The sequence below is a fragment of the Geotrypetes seraphini genome, chromosome 15 (assembly GCF_902459505.1).
Source record: "Geotrypetes seraphini chromosome 15, aGeoSer1.1, whole genome shotgun sequence".
Taxonomy (NCBI): Eukaryota; Metazoa; Chordata; class Amphibia; order Gymnophiona; family Dermophiidae; genus Geotrypetes; species Geotrypetes seraphini.
Window position 1 is genome coordinate 47331595 of NC_047098.1, and position 24929 is coordinate 47356523.

The window sequence follows — 24929 nt, forward strand, 5'->3', positions numbered from 1 at the left end:
AAAGGAAACAGGGGAGATCAAAGGCCCATTGGATGGATACCATCAAGAATGACACAGAAATGAACATCAAGCAATTGAAAGAAGCTGTGGAAAACAGGGAAGCATGGCGAGGACTGACCTACAGAGTATCCAAGGGTCGGACATGACTGAATGGATAATAATAGTAGTAGTAATTTATATTTAAATTTAATTTACCTATTTAAACATCTGATAACAATTATTGGACATACCTATTTAGTTTTCTTTCACCCTCAATTGTTGTTGTGTTTTTAGTTGCAACAAATACAAATATTTAAATGTTTAACTTACTGTATGTGTTGGTGTGAATTGAAGAGGAAACCTATTGAAACATCTGACCTTGATTATAACATCTCATAAATTTAATTGTAATAATTACATTGTATTGTAATTGCATCACATCACCATTAGATTATACACCTGGATTTGCTAATCTTGGAAGGTTTACAGATGTGTAATAAACTAAACCAAAGTCCAGCTTGGAAGATCAACATAAGATAAAGAGAGAAGACTGCAGAAAGTTTTTAATACATTAGCATGGCATTTACAGGAATAAAGTTGCAAAATATATCACAGACTAATTTTTAACATAAGAATTGCCGCTGCTGGGTCAGACCAGTGGTCCATCGTGCCCAGTAGTCCGCTCCTGCGGCGGCCCTTAGGTCAAAGACCAGTGCTCTAACTGAGTCTAGCCTTACCTGCACACATTCTTACATTCTGGTTCAGCAGGAACTTGCCTAACTTTGTCTTGAATCCCTGGAGGGTGTTTTCCCCTATAATAGCCTCTGGAAGAGCGTTCCAGATTTCTACCACTCTCTGAGTGAAGAAGAACTTCCTTACATTTGTACGGAATCTATCCCCTTTTAACTTTAGAGTGCCCTCTCGTTCTCTCTACCTTGGAGAAGGTGAACAACCTGTCTTTATCTACTAAGTCTATTCCCTTCATTATCTTGAATGTTTTGATCATGTCCCCTCTCAGTCTCCTCTTTTCAAGGGAGAAGAGGCCCAGTTTCTCTAATCTCTCACTGTACGGCAACTCCTCCAGCCCCTTAACCATTTTAGTTGCTCTTCTCTGGACCCTTTCGAATAGATCTATGTCCTTCTTCATGTATGGCGACCAGTGCTGGATGCAGTATTCCAGGTTGGGATGTACCATGGCCCAGTACAGTGGTATGATAACCTTTTTCGATCTGTTTGTGATCCCCTTCTTAATCATTCCTAGCATTCTGTTTGCCCTTTTCACTGCTGCCACGCATTGTGCGGACGGCTTAATTGACTTGTCTACCAGTACTCCCAAGTCTCTTTTCTGGGGGGTCTCTCCGAGTACTGCACCAGACATCCTGTATTTGTGTATAAGATTTTTATTACCGACATTCATCGCCTTACACTTATCCACGTTAAACCTTATTTGCCATGTCATGGCCCATTTCTCGGGCATGTTTATGTCACATTGCAGGTCTTTGCAATCCTTCTGTGTCTTCACTACTCTGAATAACTTTGTATCGTCTGCAAATTTAATCACCTTGCTCGTCGTATCAATTTCCAGGTCATTTATACATTGTTGAAGAGCACGGGTCCAAGCACCGAACCCCGCTGCACTCCACTCGTGACGCTTTTCCAGTTTGAGTATTGTCCATTTACCCCCACTCTCTGTTTCCTATCCGCCAACCAGATTTTAATCCACGTGAGTATTTTACCTTCAATTCCATGGCTCGCAATTTTTTGAAGTAGTCATTCATGCGGGACCTTGTTGAACTCCTTCTGAAAATCCAGATATACAGTGTTAACCAGGTCACCCTTGTCTATCTGCCTTTTACTCCCTCAAAGAAGTGCAGTAAGTTCGTCAAGCAAGATCTTCCTTTGCTGAAGCCGTGCTGGCTGGTCCTCATCAGAATGTGTCTGTCAAGGTGATCAATGATGCGGTCCTTTATCAGCGCCTCTACCATCTTTCCCGTGTTTGATGAACTTGCTGCACTTCTTTGAGGGAGTAAACAGACAGATAGACAAGGGCGATCCGGTCGACATTGTATATCTGGATTTTCAGAAGGTCTTCGACAAGGTTCCGCATGAACGACTACTTCGGAAAATTGCAAGCCATGGAATTGAGGGTGAAATACTCATGTGGATTAAAAACTGGCTGGAGCATAGGAAACAGAGAGTGGGGGGTAAATGGACAATACTCGAACTGGAAGAGCATCACCAGTGGGGTGCCGCAGGGCTCGGTGCTTGGACCTATGCTCTTTAACATCTTTATAAATGATCTGGACATAGGTACGACGAGCGAGGTGATTAAATTTGCGGATGATACGAAGTTATTCAGAGTAGTATAGACGCAAGGGGATTGCGAAGATCTGCAACGTGACATAATCAAGCTCGAGGAATGGGCTTCGACATGGCAGATGAGGTTCAACATGGATAAGTGTAAAGTGATGCATGTCGGTAACAAAAATTTCATGCACGAATACAGGATGTCCGGGGCGGTACTTGGAGAGATCTCCCAGGAAAGGAACTTGGGAGTTCTGATCGACAAGTCGATGAAGCTGTCCACACAATGTGCGTCGGCAGCAAAAAGGGCAAACAGAATGCTAGGAATGATAAAGAAGGGGATCACGAACAGATCAGAGAACATTATCATGTCGCTGTACCGGGCCTAGGTATGCCCTCACCTGGAGCACTGCGTCCAGCACTGGTCGCCGTACAGGAAGAAGGACATGGTACTACTCGAAAGAGTCCAGAGAAGAGCAACTAAGATGGTTAAGGGGCTGGAGGAGCTGCCGTACAGCGAAAGATTAGAGAAACTGGGCCTCTTCTCCCTCGAACAGAGGAGATTGAGAGAGGACATGATCGAAACATTCAAGGTACTGAATGGGATAGACTTGTTCACTCTCTCCAAGGTAGGGAGAACAAGAGGGCACTCTCTAAAGTTGAAAGGGGATAGATTCCGTACAAATGTAAGGAAGTTCTTCTTCACCCAGAGAGTGGTAGAAAGCTGGAACGCTCTTCCAGAAGCTGTTATAGGGGAAAACACCCTCCAAGGATTCAAGACAAAGTTAGACAAGTTTCTGCTAAACAAGAATGTGCGCTGATAGGGCTAGTCTCAGTAAGGGTGCTGGTCTTAGACCAGAGGGCCGCCGCGTGAGCAGACTGCTGGGCATGATGGACCACTGGTCTGACTCAGCAGTGGCAATTCTTATGTTCTTCTTATGTCCCGCAGATGCAGTGTAGAAAAAAGCATTTACATTTGCATGGTTTTCTGGTAGTTTTTTGCCCCTCCCTTCTGGCTATTGATGCATGTGATGCATACTTATGATGCGCTGGAATAAGGCACACCTATGATTGACACTCATACCTACGACATAGCATTTCGTGGTGCATGCGCACATTTATGCCTCTTTCCATGGACTATTCTATGTATGTGTCAGTCGCTTTCTCTAATGATTCATCTGATGGAATTTCTGTAGACCTCTACAAAGCTCATTTAAGAACATAAGAACATAAGAAGTTGCCTCCGCTGAGGCAGACCATAGGTCCATCCTGCTCAGCGGTCCGCTCCCGCGGCGGCCCATCAGGCCCATTGTCTGAGCAATGGTCTATACCTATCTATACCCCCCAATCCCTTTTTCTTCTAGGAATCTATCCAAACCTTCTTTGAAACCATTTAATGTTTTCTTGTCTACAACAGCCTCTGGAAGCGCGTTCCATGTGTCCACTACCCTCTGAGTGAAAAAGAACTTCCTAGCGTTTGTTCTAAACCTGTCCCCTTTCAATTTCTCCAAGTGCCCCCTTGTACTTGTGGTGCCCCTTAATTTAAAAAATCTGTCCCTGTCTACTTTTTCTATGCCCTTCAGGATCTTGAAGGTTTCTATCATGTCTCCTCTAAGTCTTCGCTTTTCCAGGGAGAAAAGTCCCAACTGCTTCAATCTGTCAGAATATGGGAGATTTTCCATTCCCTTTATCAGTTTGGTTGCTCTTCTTTGTACTCCCTCAAGTACCGCCATGTCTTTCTTGAGGTACGGCGACCAGTACTGGACACAGTACTCCAGATGCGGCCGTACCATTGCACGATACAGCGGCATGATGACTTCCTTCGTCCTGGTCGTAATACCCTTCTTAATGATACCCAGCATTCTGTTTGCTTTCCTAGAGGCTGTGGCGCATTGCGCCGATGCCTTCAGTGTTGCGTCTACCATTTGCAAGCAAAGTTTTTGCAACATTGCTCATCTTTTTTGAAACTGGAAAATTTACCAGCACTACAACTCTCAGGATTTTAAGGGTAAGTTTAGAACTAAAGAATGACACAGAGTCAAATTTGTCCCCGTTTCCACAGGAACTCGATTTTCCCATCCCCATGAGTTCTGTCATTGTCCCTGTCCCATTCCTGTAAGCTCTGCCTTAACCACACAAGCCTCAAACACTTATGATTTTAAAGTGTTTGAGGCTTTTGGCAGATGAGGATGGAGCTTGCAGGAACAGGAAAAGAACTTGTTGGGATGGGATGGTAAAATGAGTTCCCGTGGTGACGGGGAAAAATTTGTCTCCATGTCATTCTCTATTAGAATATCAGGGCCCAAGTAAGAAGCAAAAAAAAATAGCAAGCCTTACTACTTTGGAGGACGGATTGATCCGGGTTTTACTTCCATTAAGTAAAAGCCGGATGTTCAATCCGTCCTCCTTTTTCTTGTGCCGTATCGTAACCCTTTTATTCAGCTTTACAATTCCTGCAGTTTGCCCTGAAAGTTATAGGAAAAAGAGCTCAAATTAACAAACCCTTATTACAATTTTAAAAAGCCTAGAAATTATTTCAGAGGGTATACAACAACAACAATAATAATAATGAATGAAACCCCGGGGCTCTTGAGAAGCAAGTGCCGCCTTCTTTATTCATTATATGAATTAATGCACAGGACAAGAACAGCAGCTACGATTCGCCGATGACGGGCCTGTGTTTTTTTTTCCTTAACATTTCCGGATGGCTTCGGCGCGCCCCCGTCAGGTGACTCAAAGGAGGAGCGAGAGGATGAGAAGGAGCGAAGCGAAAAAAAAAAAAAAAAAAAAAAGTTGGTGTCACGTGAGCTGTCATGGAGGCGTCGGCGCGGGGAAGCGGCTCTCCTTAGGAACGCTAAGGAGACGGTGCCGGCTGAAGGACGGGAGGGGGACTCGGGGCGAATTCAAAATTCAGGACGGGCGGAGACCGTTTTCCTCGGCTTGACCGCGATGGAATGAGGGGACTATGGGAGCCAAGGAGTCGCGCATCGGCTTCCTGACGTACGACGAAGCCGTTAAGAGAGGTGAGGGGGAGGGGGAGGGGGAGGGGGGGGCGGCGACCCCCGGAATTCCGGACGGTTGGTGGAGGGAGGTGGGGAATGGGAGAGCAGAACGGTGAACAGGAACGGTCGGGGCCCTGAGAGGGGGAAGGGGCTAGTTGCACCCCCCCCCCAGCCCAGGGTCCCTCACTGCCCGGTTGGCTGCTGATCTGACAGCTCCGAGGGAGGGAACTGCTACCCCCCCACGGTCTCTCATACACAGATATTCCGAATGACAAGCAGGAAGGGGGATCTCGGTTGTGTTTTTATGATATTATTTCTCTGTGATTTATGTGAGTGGAAGATCGCAATCTTATTGCGGTTACACTCGCTGTCACTATGCCCTCCCCCCCCCCCCCCAATGCAGTCTTAAAACACAAGAAGACATCAAATTTCTCTTTTGGGAAGATCAGTCTTTTATGGTGTCTCTTCCCTATTTGAATCGATTTAGCAATATCATGTTGTAACCGGGTTGGTCTTAATGGGGATATGGTAGTAATTAATTAATCCAGTAATGCTGAAATTAGCATATAGAGGCCATGGGGAAGTGGTTTGCGATTCACAATGAAATTTGCAGGTTTATGAAGATCTGCTGGAAGAAGAGATGTCAATGGTAAATGGACTGTGCCCGCTGCCTGAAATATTACCCACAAGCAACCTGCTTCACTGGGGAATATGCAGATGTAAAGGAAGGAACTGATTCATTCGCAATCTGTTTAACTTTGTTACGATTTTTCGTGCATGTTAAGAGTATAGTATTGCTTATATTTGGAGTCTTGTGGTGGAGCCACTGCTTTATGATGGTTAAGTACCATCAGCTTTATGATGGTTAAGTACTTCTTTAAAAGAGTCAATGAACAATAAAACAACCCATACCTCTTGTTTAGCAGCAGTATAGGTTTCATCATTTGAATGATGTAAGAGATGTGAATTTATTTTGAAAGAAGAAAGAACCAGCTTGCTAAAGTAGTAGTCCTCTAGGGCAGTGTTCTTCAACCACCGGTCCATGGACCAGTGCCAGTTCACGGAAATTTCCTGCCGGTCCACAGGTACAGGATTTTCCTGCTGATTCATCTAATTAGATAGGGTGGTCCTTGTCTTCACTTGAAGTCTGCCCATCATTTGGGCTTTATTCTCTCTTCTAGCTCTGAGAGTCTTAAGCGGCTTCACTGCTTATAGCTGGCCCTGGCGTTTGTTCTCAAAGACTCCATCCAATATGTTTTGTCTAAGCTTTTTGTCTTTTTCAGTCTAAAAATTTCAGATGGACCTTGCTTCTTGATAGCATCGTATAAATATATTGTTAACAGTTGAAGATTGGCCTTTCCTGGGTGGTGATTGTTTGTTAACAGTTGTTTTGATTCACAAGTTAGTTGTATCCAGAAAGATTTACAAACTTGAGTTCAGGTCTCTGAAGATGAGATTATTTCAGGCACAAAAGTGAAGAAAATTTAGGACCTGCTTGTTCAGTAAGATGCCTTTATTTTTTATTTTTGTATTGTCTGCAGTAATGTTATACAGTAACTGATAGGGGATTGGAAAAAATGCCTAGGGTATCCACAATGTTTTATTTTACTGACTTTGTAAAACAGTATATACTTTAATGGTAATGATACTTCTAATTGAATAACTACTAAATCACAGCGTTACTTCATAAATTAATAAACTAATAATTTTAGTAAAGTGCTCAGACCTCATAACCCAAAGTGAGATGATAACATCAAACTGCGGTTATTATAGGGTCCATCACAGCCTTTACTGGATGGGACAATAAAGGCTGTGATGGTCCCTTTAATAACCGCAGTTTGATGTTATCTCACTTTGGGTTATGAGGTCTGAGCACTTTACTAAAATTATTAGTTTATTAATTTATAAAGTAACGCTGTGATTTAGTAGTTATCTAATATAATAAAACGCTAAGCGCGCATGCGCACTCTACCACCGTGTTGCCTGATCTGTAGTTCCGTGGTCGGCAGAGTGCGTATGCACGCATACAAGGGTCCCTCACTCCGTCTAACATAGTGGTCTCGGCAAACTGGCCGGCAGCGCTGGACTCCCTGCTCTCTACTTCTCAAGCTGCGGTGTCGGCTCCTCTCACGAGCCTGCACCAGCGTCGGAGAAGGCTTCCGACGCTGGTGGGGATCGTGAGAGGAGCCGCCGCCGGCACTTTTAAACTTGAAAAAAAACCTTCGGCCGCAGCAGGCCAGCCCGCGGGAAGGGAAGGGGGGGCTGAAAAAGAACACGACTCCAGCTACTAGAACGCAGGCTACACCACGGGAAGGGAAGGGGGAGAGGCCGAACGGAGCAGGCCAGATTGTTAAGAGAAGGGAGGGGCCGAACGGAGTAGGACAGCTCGCGGTAAGAGAAGGGAATGGGGGTGGGGAAAAATGCTGCTACTGCTTCACAGGGACCTGGAGGGGAAGGGAAATGCCACTGCTGCTTCTGCAAAGGAAAGTGGGGGGGGGGGGGGAGAGAAAGGAATGGGGGGGTGAGGGAAAATGCTGCTACTACTTCACTGGGACCTGGAGGGGAAGGGAAATACCGCTGCTGCTTCTGCAAAGGAAAGTGTGGGGGGAAGGAGGGATATGCTATTGCTGCTGCACAGGGAAATGGGGTGAACATGCTGCACAGGGAAAAGGAGGGAAATAATGACAGACAGACAGCGGGAAGGAGGGAGATAGAAAGAAAGGAAGAAAGACACAGGGGCAGGGAGAGAGAGAGACACAGCGGGAAGACAGACAGAGAATGGTGGCCAGGGAGAGAGAGAGACACAGCGGGAGGGAGAGAGACAGATAGACAGACAGACATATATTCTAGCACCCGTTAATGTAACGGGCTTAATGACTAGTTCAATTACAAGAGTTTATCCAGCATTCTATTTAATATCTCCCAGGAAGATTAGAACAAATGATACTTCTAATTCCACTGGATGTCTACAGTATTGTAGAATGGCAATAAGTATTTACTGTAGGTATGTTTATGTTTATTGAAAGCTTCTATACTGCTTCTAATGACTGGTTGAGTCAATTCGGAGCGATTTACACGAGCTTCTGCAGAGGTGTTATAATTCAGTTAGTGTTTCTGTGATGGTTTTGGTGTAATTAGGCATTGTGGTGTGGTGCATTTACATATATTTTGCATTTAGTCTTTTGACTGAGTACTATCCTAGTTGTTGCACTATGGTATAATTAAGTTTATACACATCCTACGTAATTCTAGTAAATAATGTATGATGATCAGGATTACAGTTAACCATTCTAATTTAGTTTACTATATTTATACCGTCCTAGTACGTTAACCATTTCAACGAAGTAAATGTATTTGCATGCATCCTAATTAGCTCTAGTAATGGTATTATATTATATTTTTCCTCTGTGTTGCTTCCTCCCCTGTCAGTTCACAGTTTCAGTTTGAAGTAGTCTGAGAAAAGGATAGTCATTATTCCTTTCTTGAATTTTCCGGTGTCCTTTTCTAGTTTTAATTCCTTCAGTAGGGAGTTCCACCACGTTGGAGCCATTTCTGAGAACAATCTTGCCCTGGTGCTTTGGTATTTGATGTCTTTGAAGGAGGGTATTTGTAGTAGGGTCTCTTGGCTTGAGCATAGGTTGTGTGGTTTTGTAGGCTGTGCCATAGAGAGCTTACATACTGTCTATTTTTTTAATTTTTTTTTTTATAGTTTTTTTACAACAGTTCTACATCCAGAACAGTTTAGGAATGGAATTTTACAATCCAATAAAATGAATAACAAAAAAATCTTTACATCATAAACTACTTCCATCTAGCCCACATTATGGGAGGGCTAACTACTTTAAAAAACAAAATTTTAATACAGGAAAACAAGAACAGTAATTTCTCAAACCTAGAAAAAATATAAACTTTATAATTACCCAAGATGAATCTAAAAAAGGAGAGAGAAAAAACTCTTCTAAACATTTAGGTGTTTCCTTATTGCTCTTTAAGAAACAAATCAGATATTTAGATCTTATGTTGTTCTTTCATATTTAAGAAACTTTCCAACTGAATTGAGTCCCAGAAAATATATTATTTTCCTTGCAAATGAACTATGCATTTGCAAGGAAATTTTAAATAAAATGTTGCACCAATAGCCAAAACTCTGGGCTTTAAAGAAAGAAATAATTTTCTTTTCATCTGAGTAGGTCTGGAGACATCAGGAAATATTTGTACTACAACACCACAAAATTTTATTTGCTTATTCTGGAAATAAGTTTTCATAATTAGACTCTTATCCATCTCATTAAAACAGGTAATTAATAGGGTGGACCGATTCTGTATGGTATCGAGTGAATCTTTTAGGAATTCAGTAAGATTTAAATCCGTTATTACCAATTGATCCACTCCCTTCTCTAAACCTATTTTTTTCTTTTGTGGGATATAATAACAATTTGAAATTGGTAAAGAATCTGAGTTTGGAAGTCCCAAAATTTCTTTAAATATTTTCAAAACAAAATTTCTGATGAAATAAGATGTGTTTTGGGGAAATTAACCAATCTCATTCTTCAAACGAAATAAGTTCTCCATATGTTCCATTTTAGAATACATTTTCTGTGAATCTTTAATAGCAGAGGTAGAAATCTTCTGCAGTGTGGAGATTTGAGCCTCTGAAACCCCCAAACGTTTATCTATAATATTTAAATTAGAATCAACACCAGAAAATTTTATATTTTGCTTTATAACTGATTGTAACATCCCCTCTACTCTAGTATTAATAAGCCAAATATCCTTTAGGGAAACATCCTGTGGAAACTCAGATGGCATTGGTCCAACGGCTTCTTCTGAATACGACAAGGCCTGAGGCATAGATTTAAATATAAGAGTTGAAGATTTCTGATGAACTATGTCTTCATGAGTTCCAACTGGAACCACTTTAGGTGGGGGAGGAGGAGTCCTTTCTAAGGGACTTAGCGATGCTCCCGAAACAGTGTGTAAATCCCCACCTGGTGTAGATAGTCCATTGGATTGTAGTATATGATGATCCATGGGTCCAGACTAGAGGTCTGCATGGGAACGGGGATCGCAGGAATCCCCTCTGACCCACGGGACTCCCACGGGGACCCCCCTCTGGCCCAAGGGACTCCCACGGGGACCCCCCTCTAGCCAACGGGACTCCCACGGGGATGGAAGGCTTTGGAAGCAGGGTTCGTCCATATAATATAATGGACATGTCAGCCTTAGTAAAAGAGGGGGTTTATAAGTTAATTACCTGAACAGAAAACAAAAAAAGGGTTCCACCAAAGAGATTCCACAAGGAAAACAGCAGCGCAAACACAAAAGAAACTGTGGAATTGATGATCCTGTCAGAAGTAATTACTGCTTTTTATGGGGACAGGCGGGGATGGAGGTAATTCCTTGCGGGGACAGGTGGGGACAGAGAGGATCCTGATGGGGACGGGTGGGGATGGAGAGGATCCTGGCGGGGATGGGTGGGATTTCTGTCCCCGTGCAACTCTCTAGTCCAGACACTACTGGTGTGGAGCTCTTAGGTTTAACTTTACGTTTCCCCATAACCATGAAAGGGGAATAAAGGTAGAAAAATTACTTGCAATTAAAACCCCACAAATAGTACCTGGAAAAGCGCGGCTCCAGGGGGCTCCCAAGAGACAGACAGGCCCCTTAGGGCACGCCCTGCAGCCACAGGCCCCAGCAGACGTCACTCTCTGGCCTCGATAGTGCCTGTTGGAAACCGGCACGAATCGAGGACTTAGGTAATAATCCAAAAGTACTGCAGGCGCAACTCCTCACGGGTGCAACGGTCCCTCACCAGCACCTGGAAATGTAGGCAGCCCTCCAGGGAAAGCGCAGCCACAGCGCCTTTTGTGGAAATCAAAGGCCCCAGCAGACGTCACTTTCTGGCCTCGATAGTGCCTGTTGGAAATAGGCACGAATTGAGGACTTGGGTAACAATCCAAAAGTACTGCAGGCGCAACTCCTCATGGGTGCAACGGTCCCTCACCAGCACCTGGAAAGGTAGGCAGCCCTGACATACGGTCTATTTTTATTTAATTTCCTTTGTATTTTCTGCAAGCTTGAAAGCTATTGAAGCATTGCACATTCAGATACAGTAGATTTTTTTTTTTTTTTGGTCTCTGAAGGGTTCACAGTGTGTATCTGAGGCAATGGAGCTACACTGGGATTTGAACTGAGCTCTCCTGGTTCTCATCACATTGCTTTAAACCAGTGTTCTTCAGTACAAGGCCCAGGGGCCAATGGCAGCCCCTGAAGATCTCTAGGGCGGTCATCATCATTCTGGCTTTTATTTCTGTTACTTCCTACCTCTCTACTTAAGTTCACACAGAAAAAGGGGAAGTGGTTGAGGGGAAAGCTACATATTTGAAGAACAAGGCATCAGTGGATGAAGAGAACGCATTTGGAAATGCTCATCTCCTTGAGGATATACCCCCTAAAAAGTTTAAATCAGGCTAGTGGGGTGGATGTCATTGACATTCACTGGTCAACAGTGTTGTGCCTTCGCATGGGAAGATATTTGACATCTCTCCTTCAGCTCATTTGGTCTGCAATATAAGTGGGCTTTGAGTCCTGGCTCCCTAATTCTCAGCCCAACTGTTAACTTCCTAGGTTATTTCCATAGTCTTACTTATATAAAATACTGTATATTTCCTTGTCCATGGAAATACAGGAGTACAGTGTTTAGATAAAGCCCATCTAGTATCTTGTTATAGAAAATGAAGCAACAATATACTTGTCAATTCCTAGAATAGATGTGCCAATGTGATTATTAATAAATTTGCTAACTATTATGACTCTTTAATGATTGCTTTAAGACATGTAAGTATTTCTTAAAGTTTGTATGAAGTTAAGAAATATAGTCAGTGGTACAGTATATTAAGGGGGGGGGTGTGAGGGGACATGGTTTTCCTAAGGGCATGGCATCCCTCCTCTCTGCCCCCCACTCCTCTCCTTGCCACGCACCCCTTGCCTTTCCCCCATATCTTTTGTTTTAGTTCTCTGGTGCGAGGTTGCTCCCGCATTGGTGCTCTCTCTAATGTCACTTCCGGGACCCACGCCTAGGAAGTGACATCAAAGGGTGAGCTGACATTGACATGGGCATGCTGCTTACACTGGAGAAGTTAAAAAGGTATGGAGAAAGGGAAGGTGGTGTGTGGCAGGGGTGGGGGGTGGGGGTGAAGGAGAGCTGCTCATCCTTACTACGCCATTGATTATAGTTTGGGATTCATTTACTCTGTAAAGAAGCACAGATCAGAGTAAAATAAGGATAAATCCTGCACATGACTTCTTATTTTGAAAGATATAAAATAGAAATAAAATGAAACAAAGAGAATAAGATGATATTTTTTATTAGACTAACAATACATTTATCTTAATATACAATAAAATAGGTATCTTCTTTTTTTTTTCTTTGTTTGATTTCTGTTTATTACCTTTAAAAGTGGACTAACACAACTACCATATCACATAACAGCGGTACCTGTAGTGGCCCGCTTCCTGTTACTCAACACCCCTCTCCCGACCCTATATACCTCTTACCTATCCCAAGAAGACAAAACACCTTGTTTGGCAAACACCTGGCCGCAGCCCTGTTTATTGAATAATAACATATTCAAGAAATGCAACATAATTAAATATACATAAGTTAACAGAAAACCAAAACATTAACAAAACCCCCCTAACAATGGTATCACCATTGTTACCTGATCCCGAGCTACCCTCCTAAATAATTGGCCCCCGACCCCGCCATCCAAGCTAGGGTCTGAGGGGTGGCATGTCCCACACATGCCCCATTATCCAGGGTCAACCGACCCACCAGGCACGGCTCCCAGCCGGCCCACCGCTCATCCCTTGATGAGCCCCAGTAGCCAGTAGCTCGGGATACCGCAACCTCATCCAATCCCAGGAACCCCAAAGCCTAAAGGGCGGGCGGGTGGGAACGCTGACTCGGAGGACCCAACCGTTACGTCCTCCGAGCGTGCTCCCCTTTTAACCCCTCCTCCCACAATCCCCTTCGGCTGCGACGCCCCGAAGCGAGGGAAAGAAACCGCGCGACCACGGACCGCCCCTCCCCCCCCCGCTCTCCTTATCGGCCTAACCCGGCCTAACCCGACTACCTCCCACTAACCGACCCGACGAGCGACTCCGCGGGCCACCCAGCCCCGCGTTAGGGTCGCCCGTCGAGACAGGCTCTCGGGCTTGCTTATAACAGCGGTACCTGTAGTGGCCCGCTTCCTGTTACTCAACACCCCTCTCCCGACCCTATATACCTCTTACCTATCCCAAGAAGACAAAACACCTTGTTTGGCAAACACCTGGCCGCAGCCCTGTTTATTGAATAATAACATATTCAAGAAATGCAACATAATTAAATATACATAAGTTAACAGAAAACCAAAACATTAACAAAACCCCCCTAACAATGGTATCACCATTGTTACCTGATCCCGAGCTACCCTCCTAAATAATTGGCCCCCGACCCCGCCATCCAAGCTAGGGTCTGAGGGGTGGCATGTCCCACACATGCCCCATTATCCAGGGTCAACCGACCCACCAGGCACGGCTCCCAGCCGGCCCACCGCTCATCCCTTGATGAGCCCCAGTAGCCAGTAGCTCGGGATACCGCCACAGGCCTGTAACCAGTTACAGGCCCCACCCACCAGGAACGGAGCTGCGGCTAGGATACCAACACTTGCTCACAACAGGAGGCAAAGTCATTCAATAACAAATCCCAACCTATATCGGACAAATGGACCCGATCCCTATAAAACAACCCCCCGCACGCCACATCCACCCAGTCATGTCTAACTTGAATCCCTCCCCGTGACTCCACCCATCGACCTACCTGCCTGTTAACCTTCACCAGCCCTCGGGTCCATCGCCGAGACGCTAAACGGCTGGGCCGAGGAATAATATCGGACCAGACCACCCGCGCCTCGGGAAACCAGCCCTGAACCACTCCCAGATCCCCAATGACCGAGTCAATAAGATGCTTGCCACTAAGTGCATCAACATCATTGCCCCCCAGGTGTATAATCAAGAGGTCCGGACGCCGAGGACGCCGCCGAATATCGTTCAGCAGTGGGAGCAACTGGTGCCAGCGCATGCCCCTCTGTCCCCACCAGGAGACAAAGACGCCGCGATGTCCAAGACCCAAATGTCGACCACCGGGCCGGACCGATGCACGCTCCCCAGCCCAGTGGATGAAGGAATGCCCGAAAATCCAAACCGATAGGACCCGCTGTACCGCACCTGCAAAAACAAACCCCCGTAAGAAAGGTATCGACCCTTAAACAGCTATTGTTAGTAAACGAGGATCATGCTGAGGCTCCCCCCCCCACCTTAACCACACCCCCACCAGAAATTCACCGTCCCGCTACCAGCCCCCTCCAGCCACCCGCAATTCTAATTCCCCCGTAAATCAGGACGAGTCGCACCCGACGGGCGAATATAACCACGATAGGCGTTCGATGACCACCTACCCAGCTGACGAATGGCCTCGTCTGGAACACCCGCCGCGAACGCGCTGGTAGCCGCTCCAATGCGAAATGAATGTGTTCCGTAACTGGCCGGGTCCGCGCCACACCCTCCCAAAGCCAAACGCAACACCGCCAGGAACTGATAACGCGTTAAGAGAGCACCATCTTCGTGCACCAGCAACACCGAGGCCGAGGAAGGGCGGATCGCCATATAGGCAGCCAGCGAGCGGACGGGGCATGACGTACTACCTTCCACTTGATGTAAAATCAACGTGCGCCCCCTGCCCAGCTGATCCGCCTTAGACCGAGCAATGAACACTCGCAACGTGGAACCTGAAATACACACATGGCTGCGCAGCAGGCCACGCAGTCCCCGTACATCCGACGGGTGTACCAGCAACTCACCCACCCGTAGCGCACCAAAAAAGGCTAAGGAGAACGCAGCCCGAAACAAGCAGGCCTCAAAACCCGACCTCGTCACTTGTGGCAACGCATTGACGAGTTCTACCAACAGATCATGGGTAATAGGCCGCCGAGAATCAGGCACTCGCGGAGCCATCCTGCCCCAAGCCGCCAGCATCCGACGAGGCAGAAACCCCGTCGAAGGGCATGGCCATCCCAAAGCCCTGCAAAAGAATGCAAAGCCCGCGAGATGACCCGCAGCCGCGCCTCGAGAGCAGCCCTGAAGCTGGGACGATGCCAAGAAGTCTGCCAGCTGGATCTCCGTCACTGGACCCGGGGCCCAACCCTGTGTCCGCAGAAAACCAGAGACCAGTACAAAGCCCCTGTTGTACCGGACCCACGTAGATGGAGCTACCGAGCGTTGCAAGAAGAACCAGATCCGATCCCCACCAGGCCCCATAAATGTTCTGGCATCCGCAATCCCTCCTGCTGCGCCTCCGGCGCCAGCTGTCGAAACTGCAAAAAGCGAAAACGAGACAGAGCATCAGCCAGACTGTTCTGCACCCCAGGAACATGCCGCGCCCGAATGAACAGGTTAAGTCGCAAACAACGCACGACAAGCTCGCGCATCAACGCGGTTATCTGTAAACATTTAGCTGACTGCCTGTTGACTACTTCCACGACCCCCATATTGTCACACCAAAACACAACCCGCCTGTTTCGCAACCGGTCCGGCCACAACTCACAAGCCACCAACAACGGAAAAAGCTCCAACAGAGTGACATTACGGGTAATTCCCGCCATCCGCCAGGCGTCGGGCCAGGCCGCCGCGCACCAATCGCCCTGGAAGTAAAGACCGAAACCCACCCCCCCCGCTGCATCGGATTGCAGTTCGAGATCCAGATTAGAAACTTCCGGCTGTTGAATAGGAAGCGAACCGTTAAAACACTCAAGAAACAGCGCCCACATCCGCAAATCGGCCCGAATCCCCGCCGAAAGCCGCACAAAGTGTCTACGATCACGAACACCCGCCGTCGATGCCGCCAAGCGCCGGGAGAAGGGACGACCCATCGGTAACACCCGACATGCAAAATTCAGAGACCCCAATAGAGACTGCACCAATCGCAAAGTAGGCTTACCAGCACCCCCTACTAGCGATATCAAATCCAACAACTGCCGCACCTTGCTCATTGGAAGTCGGGTAACCATCGCAGTAGTGTCAATCTCTATACCCAGGAACGTGAGACACGTGGACGGACCCTCAGACTTCTCGGCCGACAACGGAACACCAAATTCAGCAGCCATGATCTCAAAAGTAGTCTTTAACAGCAAGCAGTCATCGGAAGCCGCTCCCCCCACAAACAGAAAATCATCCAAATAATGCACTACCGAGTCCCTTCCCGCGCGCCGTACCGTGACCCAGTGCAAAAAAGAACTGAACAATTCAAAAAATGCACAGGAAACGGAGCACCCCATCGGCAGGCATCTATCAAAATAAAAGGCACCCTCAAACTTAAAGCCCAACAAAGGGTACGAGGACGGATGAACCGGCAATAACCGAAACGCCGATTCAATGTCCACCTTAGCCAACAGAGCCGAAGGACCAGCACGACGAATGAGACCGAGGGCACTGTCAAAGGACGCGTAACGTACAGAACAGATATCACGCGGTATACCGTCGTTCACCGAACGCCCGGCCGGCCTGGACAAGTTGTGAATTAAGCGATATTTTCCCGGCTCTTTCTTTGGAATAATCGCTAAAGGAGACAGCACCATAACCGGAAACGGTCGAGCGTGGAAAGGCCCCGCTATCCGACCCCGCTCGATTTCGTCCGTCAATTTCCTGCGAACTTCTCCACGAAGATGACCCACGGAGGAAGCGTTGGAAGCCTGAACATTAACTAAAGGCAAAACACATGGTATCACAAACCCCTCGCTAAACCCCCTCAACAGAACACCCGCAGCCCTCAAATCCCGATACTGAACCAGCCACGGACGCATGGCACCCACCAGAACCGGAGTGGGCAAGCCACGGGACTCCGACTCATTTAGTCGTGGGCGGAGGCAAGCCGACCCCCCTCTTGGGGCACTTGGTAGCCGGATGTCCCTGGCCGCACTGGGAACAAGCGTGTCGGAAACGGCAATCGGTAAAAGAGCAGGTCGACTTGTTAAACTGCCAGCATAGGCCCGGACCTCCTCCCGCACCCGCACTTCCGGGCGGACGAAAGGAACGACCCCCGACCGCGGTTTGCGGAACCTGTTTGCCCGAAGTCCCAGGACCCGAGCTTCCCGGCTTCGCCATATGGGTGAGCCAGAGATTAATGTCCTGCGTGCCCCAGGACATGTGCCGATTCTCCTCCATTTTATCACGGAACGCTTCATCGTAATTTAACCAAGCCCAGCCCCCGAAGCGCTGGTACGCATCCAATACGGAGTCAGCGTATGCCAAGAGAAGGCCATAATCCTGAGGTCTCTCTCTCCCCCATACACTGGCCAACCGCAAAAAGGCGCGCGACCAATTCACAATATTGCGCGAAACCGCACCCACCTTGGGTTTTTCACCCTCCTTCTTGCTCTTCTTCTTCCTGCCGCGAACCCGACCTTCCATAAGCGCGAAGACGTCCACACAGGTCCGCCTCCTAATTTTTCGACGCAAGGACCGCGGGACCTTCTCCCACAATTCCGATAACGCTACCAGGGCAGGCGCCCCCCTATCGCCACCCTCCTGCGCAGGACCCGCGCTCGTTACCCGCCTCAGGGACCCCGACGAGGAAGACAAGGAAGAAGAGGAAGAGGATGTTAATGAAGAGGAGGAGGACGAGGAAGAATCCCTGCCCCTACGGCGCTTCTTACCCTTACCCTTCTTCCTCCCCCGCTTACCCCGTTTGTCTGTCCCAGCCCCTAGGGCCTTGTTACCCGTAGTCCGGTCTGTGTCTGGTCTGCATCCGCCATCCACAGCTTCCGAAGCGGCGCCCTCCGCAGCTACCGCCATAGCTGGATGCTGAGTAGTCCGAGCCGCAGCCTCCACGCTCATCCGCACGGCTCCTGTAGCCCCCTCGGGAAGCGGTCCAGCAGCAGCAGATCCGGCCGCAGCATCACGTCCCGCGGCGACATCCTGTGGGGAGAAATCCGAACAGGGGCCAGCAACCTGAACAGCAGGAGGGCAAGTTAGCCCTGCAGAAAAAGCAGCCCCACCAGGGAACTCACCCCCTCTAACACCTCCCAGAAAACCCGGACCCCAAGGCGACGGAGGACCCACCGCCGGAAAAGCGGAGGGGAACGTAGCCCACGGGCCCATCGCCCAGGGAGAACCCCACATACCCCATGGAGACCACCCCCCCGCCATACCCACCTGCGGACCACTGGCAGCCCCTGAGGTAGAAGGAAGAACCGCCTCCCCCGGCAACCCACTAGCCGTGCTCACGCTCCCCGGGAAGTGAGAAGGCCCCAAACCGGGCCGGTCCTCCCTTGGAGCGGCAGACACCTCCCCCTCCCCCTGTGTCACCCCCCGGGGCTCCGATGCCCCAGCCGGCACCGCTAAAATCGCCCCTCTCCCCGCCGGGGCCCTGCCACGTGGGCGCGACCCCGGAAGTCGGCCCCTGCCCCTGCGGGTCGAACCCGTGTAACTCGGACCCGCTGGCACTTCCCCCGCTACTTCCAGCGCGATCGCCGTTCTCGCCGCCGAACGGGACCGCCTGGGAGGCAACGCTCTACCCACACCCTCAGCCACACTCACCGGGGCCAGGTCGCTTTCATCGAAGGAGTCCCCCGCTAGCAGGGACAACTCGGCTTGGTCCGCCGCAGCAACGAAGGGCTGACGCTGCATCGTGGGATCGGAAGAACGCCTACGAAGCCTGAGAAGTCTCCCTGCCCGAATCTGCAGACCGCGTGTTCCCCCAGCAAGACCCGACACGAGGTGAACCACTGCAACGCTGACTCGGAGGACCCAACCGTTACGTCCTCCGAGCGTGCTCCCCTTTTAACCCCTCCTCCCACAATCCCCTTCGGCTGCGACGCCCCGAAGCGAGGGAAAGAAACCGCGCGACCACGGACCGCCCCTCCCCCCCCCGCTCTCCTTATCGGCCTAACCCGGCCTAACCCGACTACCTCCCACTAACCGACCCGACGAGCGACTCCGCGGGCCACCCAGCCCCGCGTTAGGGTCGCCCGTCGAGACAGGCTCTCGGGCTTGCTTATTATCAAAGGTTTTGAAAGATAATTTCTGAGATAACATCTTATGGTTGTCATTTGTGTGTGTTACTGTTGTTACTATTGTTACTTTGTTCCAATTTATTCAGCTCCTGTTTGTTCACACAGACTCTTTTGTGAAAAAGGGGGAAAGTTTGGCAAATTACCAAGCCTTTGTTTACAAATAAGAGACATTTTATTCATATGGTGAATGACCTTTTCAGGAACTTGGTGTACTTTTTTATGAATGATCAGCTCTTTTGTGGAAAATAAGACATCTTGGTTTAAAAAAAAAAAAAAAAAAAGATAGCAGGCTGCAATTTTTTTGCGGTGAAGTAAGTTATGGAAACTAAAATACTGTATGTCTTCAATAAGGCTGTGTTAGGCTTGCAGATAAATGTAAAGGACTGTTACAAGAATTGTCAGGAGTCCTATGTTTTGATTGGTTGAGCAAATGGTGTTAATAGTAAGGATATTTTATTTATTTATTTAAAAACATAATATACTGCCTGGACTCGCAGCGTTTTCCAAATAAACATACTTAAATAAAAAACAAAAGCAGTACAAATCATTCTTCAAAATAATATCATCACATATGAAAGCATGTACCAATCATGAGTGCTCTTAAATATAGAACTATTGATTCTGATTTCGTTTTCTATATAGCCCAAGGCATTTCCTATGTTTGTGCTGTCAAGTTAATTGTTCAGACTTGTAATGATCCTTTAACCCTCCAACAGGATTAACTAGTAACAAATACCTTCCCCCAGTGGTTATTGTAATCTAAATAATTCTGTTAATGTAGCACTTGAATTAATATGGAACCCAAAGTCTACAAAGCTACTTTCCCTGTACTGTGATTTACTCATCGTAATGCTTTGCTAGGTTAATGAGCTAGTGATAAAATCAAATTACTACTTAAGTGTCCAAGGTCACTTTGCCTATAGCAAAGTTTAAAAGCTCACAGCTGAACTTTGGACAAAGATTTATGAAAGGAAATGTGTACTCTGTTACCACAGATGGATTTTCCCCATCTTGACTCAAGTTTTTCCCAATTAGTATCACAGCAGAGGGACACAGGATAATTTTATAAAGCATGTATACATTTTGGCCCAGATTCTATAAAAGATGCCTAAAGTTAGGCACCTAGGTCGGTGTGACTAGCTGATCTAGGTGCCTAACTTAATTATTTAAAAAGCCTTAATTAGCACAATTAATTGAAAATTGCAATTAATTAAATGGTAGGCACCTACTATTTTGAGGTATGCATATACTCCAAGGTGCCTACCTTTGACTGGATGACCGGAGAACTGGATCAAGGACGTGCACTAGATGTCATTTATTTAGATTTCAGCAAAGCCTTTGACACGGTTCCTCATAGAACATAAGAACATAAGCAGTGCCTCCGCCGGGTCAGACCATAGGTCCATCCTGCCCAGCAGTCCGCTCCCGCGGCGGCCCAAACAGGTCACGACCTGTCTGTATCACCAGAAGGGGCTCCCTTGCCACCTTGGTTTCTCATTTGAAGTCCTATCTTCCCATCGGAGTCCTAACCCTCCGATCTTACACATGCACGACCTGATTTGGTTTCTATACTTATTACCTGGTTAGCTTTCTATACTTGTGTTACATCCCAGCACCTCTCTCAGTATCCCACGATCCCTTTATCCCTCAGAAATCCGTCCAATCCCTGTTTGAATCCCTGTACCGTACTCTGCCTGATCATTTCCTCCGGTAGCGCATTCCAAGTGTCCACGACCCTTTGTGTGAAAAAAAACTTCCTTACATTTGTTTTGAACCTATCTCCCTTCAGTTTCTCCGAATGCCCCCTCGTACCTGTTGTCCCCTTCAGCCTGAAGAATCTGTCCCTATCCACCCTCTCTATGCCCCTCATGATCTTGAAGGTCTCTATCATATCTCCCCTGAGCCTCCTTTTTTCCAGAGAGAAGAGTCCCAGCCTATCCAACCTCTCAGCGTATGGGCAGTGTTCCAGTCCTCTTACCAGTTTCGTTGCTCTCCTTTGGACTCTCTCAAGTACCGCCATGTCCTTCTTGAGGTACGGCGACCAATATTGAACGCAGTATTCCAGATGTGGACGCACCATCGCTCGATACAATGGCATGATGACTTCCCGCGTCCTGGTTGTTATGCCCCTCTTTATGATGCCCAGCATCCTGTTGGCTTTTTTCGAGGCTGCTGTGCACTGTGCAGATGGCTTCAGTGATGCATCCACCAGCATACCCAAGTCTCTCTCAAGACTGCTGTCTCCCAACAATGCCCCCCCCAATTTGTAGTTGAACAACGAGTTCTTTTTCCCTATATGCATGACCTTGCATTTTTCCACGTTAAAGCGCATTTGCCATTTGTTTGCCCAGTCTTCCAGTTTGTCCAGGTCCCTTTGTAGGTCCTCACATTCCTCCCTGGACCTAACTCTGCCGCACAGTTTGGTATTGTCTGCAAATTTTATAACCTCGCACTTTGCCTCCTTTTCCAGGTCATTGATAAATATGTTGAAGAGTAACGGCCCCAGCACCGATCCCTGTGGCACACTGCTCGTGACTCCCCGCCAGTCAGAGTATTGTCCCTTTACTCCGACCCTCTGCAGCCTACCTGACAACCAGTGCTCGATCCATCTGTGCACATCCCCTCCCACATTCCTCAGCTCTTAAACTCCATGGGCTGAAGTTAGGGCCCAAATTGGTGAACTGGATTAGAAGCTGATTGACGGACAGATGCCAGAGGGTGGTGGTTAATGGAATTCGCTCAGAGGAGGGTAAGATGAGTAGTGGAGTGCCTCGGAGATCGGTACTGGGACCGATTCTGTTCAATATGTCTGAGCGACATTGCTGAAGGGTTTGAAGGTAAAGTTAGCCTTTTTGCAGATGATACCAAGATTTGTGACAGAGTGGACACCCCGAAGGGAATGGAAAACATGAAAAAAGATCTGCAAAAGTTAGAAGAGTTGTCTACCATCTAGCAACAAAAATTCAATGCGAAGAAGTGCAGAGTGATGCACTTGGGGGGTAGAAATCTGAGGGAACTATATGTGCTGGGAGGTGTGAGGCTGATAAGCACTGACATAGAGAGGGACTTTTGGGGTGATTGTGTCTGAGGATCTAAAGGCATCTAAACAGTGAGATAAGGTGGTTGCTGTAGCCAGAAAGATGTTAGGCAGTATAGAAAGAGGAATAACTCGCAGAAGAAGGGGACATGTTGATGCCCCTATATAGGTCATTGGTGAGGCCGCACTTGGAGTACTGTGTTCAGTTTTGGAGGCCATATCTGGTGAAGGATATAAAAAGACTTGAAGCAATCCAGAGGAAGCTGACGAAAATGTTAAAGGGTAGTGAGCTTACCAGCAAAAACACTCTCCCGTCTACAAGGTGTGCAAAAGGCCGCAATCTGACTCCTAAAAAATTTGGGCTTCCGCAACCATGTCACCCCTGCACTAACATCCATACACTGGCTACCTATCCAAAAACAAATGCGCCTTTAATAATAATAATAATAATAACTTTATTCTTGTATACCGCATTACCATGGAAGTTCTATGCGGTTAACAAATGAAGAGACTGTACATTTACAGCGAAGTTACAATTTCAGTAATGTTACATTTACATTTTAGACGATACATTTTCAGTAATGTTACATTTACATTTTAGACGATACATTTACGGTGAAGTTGTTTTTTCAGCTAGGTTGACATATACTGAGTAGTTACATTTGCTGTAAGTTACATACAGCAAGTGTTACATACAGCGGTGAAGAGTCTGGGGTGAGTCGAGGTCAGAGGAGGAGGCAAAAACCTTAGTGCTAGCTTTCAAGACTTTCCAAAAAATGACACCAAACTACATAGCATCAAAACTTCAAAATTACGTCCCCAACCGATCACTGAGATCCCAGACAGAAAAATGGCTGGTCCTGCCACCAGGCCGCTTACTCGCATCTGTGATAGCCCAAAGACACTCATATTCTCATTACATACCCAGAATGTGGCACGTCATCCCCTCATCCATAAGATCACTAAACAGTCTTTGGAACTTCAGAAATGCTGTGAAAACCTTCCTTACAAACGCAGCTCCTTGAAGACCCATGTCTACACCCCGGATGGATGGAATCCCAAAGATACCACCTAATATAACAAACGGAACCTCACTAAAATTCGCATGCCACCGCAAATATAACCTGAATTACTACCACATTCTCTGACAACAAAGATACACCCACCTGCAAAGAAAAGCTATTTCACTTCTAGTATATCTACACTGAAAATGCTGCAATTTAAACCACCCAATGTCCACTAAATCTGCATTTGTAAGTCTAAATGTTATGTCTATACTGTAATTGCTGTAATCTAAACCCTTGTCCATGCTGTAACTGCTGTAAAGTCTATGTCTCACTAAAATTTGTCCTACCTGTAATATGAATGTAATCCTGTAACCCGTTCTGGGCTCCTTTGGGAGGACGGGCTAAATAAATGACTAAATAAGTATGAGAAGAGACTGGAAGACCTAAATATGTATACTCTGGAGGAGAGGAGGGACGTTTAAATACTTGAAAGGTATTAATATAGAACCAAATATTTTCCAGAGACGAGAAAATGGTAAAACTAGAGGGCATAATTTAAGGTTGCAGGGAGGAAGACTCGGGAGCAGTGTTAGGAAAGTCTTTTTCACAAAGAAGGTGGAAGATGATTGGAATACCTTCATGAGGGAAATGGTGAAAAGGAAAACGGTAATGGAATTTAAAAAAAAAACGTGGGCTAAACATAGTGGATCTCTAATTAGAAAATAAAAGACGTAAATTAAAGAGCTAAGGCTGGTGCTGGACAGACTTGTCCCATATGTGGTGATTTGGTGTAGGATGGGCTAGGGAGGGCATCAATGGGAGCTCCATTAACTTGGAACATGAAGATATTACTGGATAGACTTTATGGTAGATATCCTGCAGACAAGATGGTTGGATAAGCTGGAGTGAGCTTGCACGGCAACTTCAGCATTTGAAACCTAGGAAAATACCAGGTGGACTTTACAGTCTATTTTCCAGGAATACCAAAGAAGAGACATGTTAATTTAATCATGTATTTTTAATGGGTATAACTAATGGGCAGACTGGATGCACTGTTGAGGTCTTTATCTGCCATCATTTATTATGTTACCAGAAAATAAGTGTGGTTTACAGGGTGGATCATGGGCATGTTTTGTATTAAAGGGGCGGATTATGGGTGTGTTTTGACTTGGGCACACTCATTTAGACCAAGAAACTCTGGAATAAATAGAATGTGCCTAAGGTTTCAATCACTGCTGGCACCTAAGACCACTTTAGGTGTGATTCTGTAAACGGTGGCTAATTTGTGTTTCCTGGCGACTACATATTAGGCGCCATTTATAGAATTGGGACCTTTGTGTTCTGCATATGAAAAATGGCTGTTTTATTTATTTATCTACTTTGACAACCTTTTTCCTCCCCCAAAAGGAGGAAAATGGGTAGACTGGAATATAAACAAGGGGGGACTAATATTCAAGTGCCCTGCCAGGCTCTGCACCCAGCCTCCCTC

At 46.9% G+C, this 24929-nt stretch overlaps 1 protein-coding gene across 2 annotated transcripts in view; it reads left to right on the forward strand.

Annotated features, from left to right (window-relative positions):
* Nucleotides 1-5080: 5080 nt before the first annotated feature.
* USP32 (ubiquitin specific peptidase 32) overlaps nt 5081-24929 on the forward strand; it is a 406702-nt gene continuing 386853 nt past the window's right edge. For both annotated transcript variants that reach the window (XM_033921901.1, XM_033921902.1), the window contains exon 1: nt 5081-5306. In XM_033921901.1, coding sequence (XP_033777792.1) covers nt 5249-5306 — 58 coding nt within the window. In that variant the 5' untranslated portion in view covers nt 5081-5248. The remainder of the gene's footprint in view (nt 5307-24929) is intronic.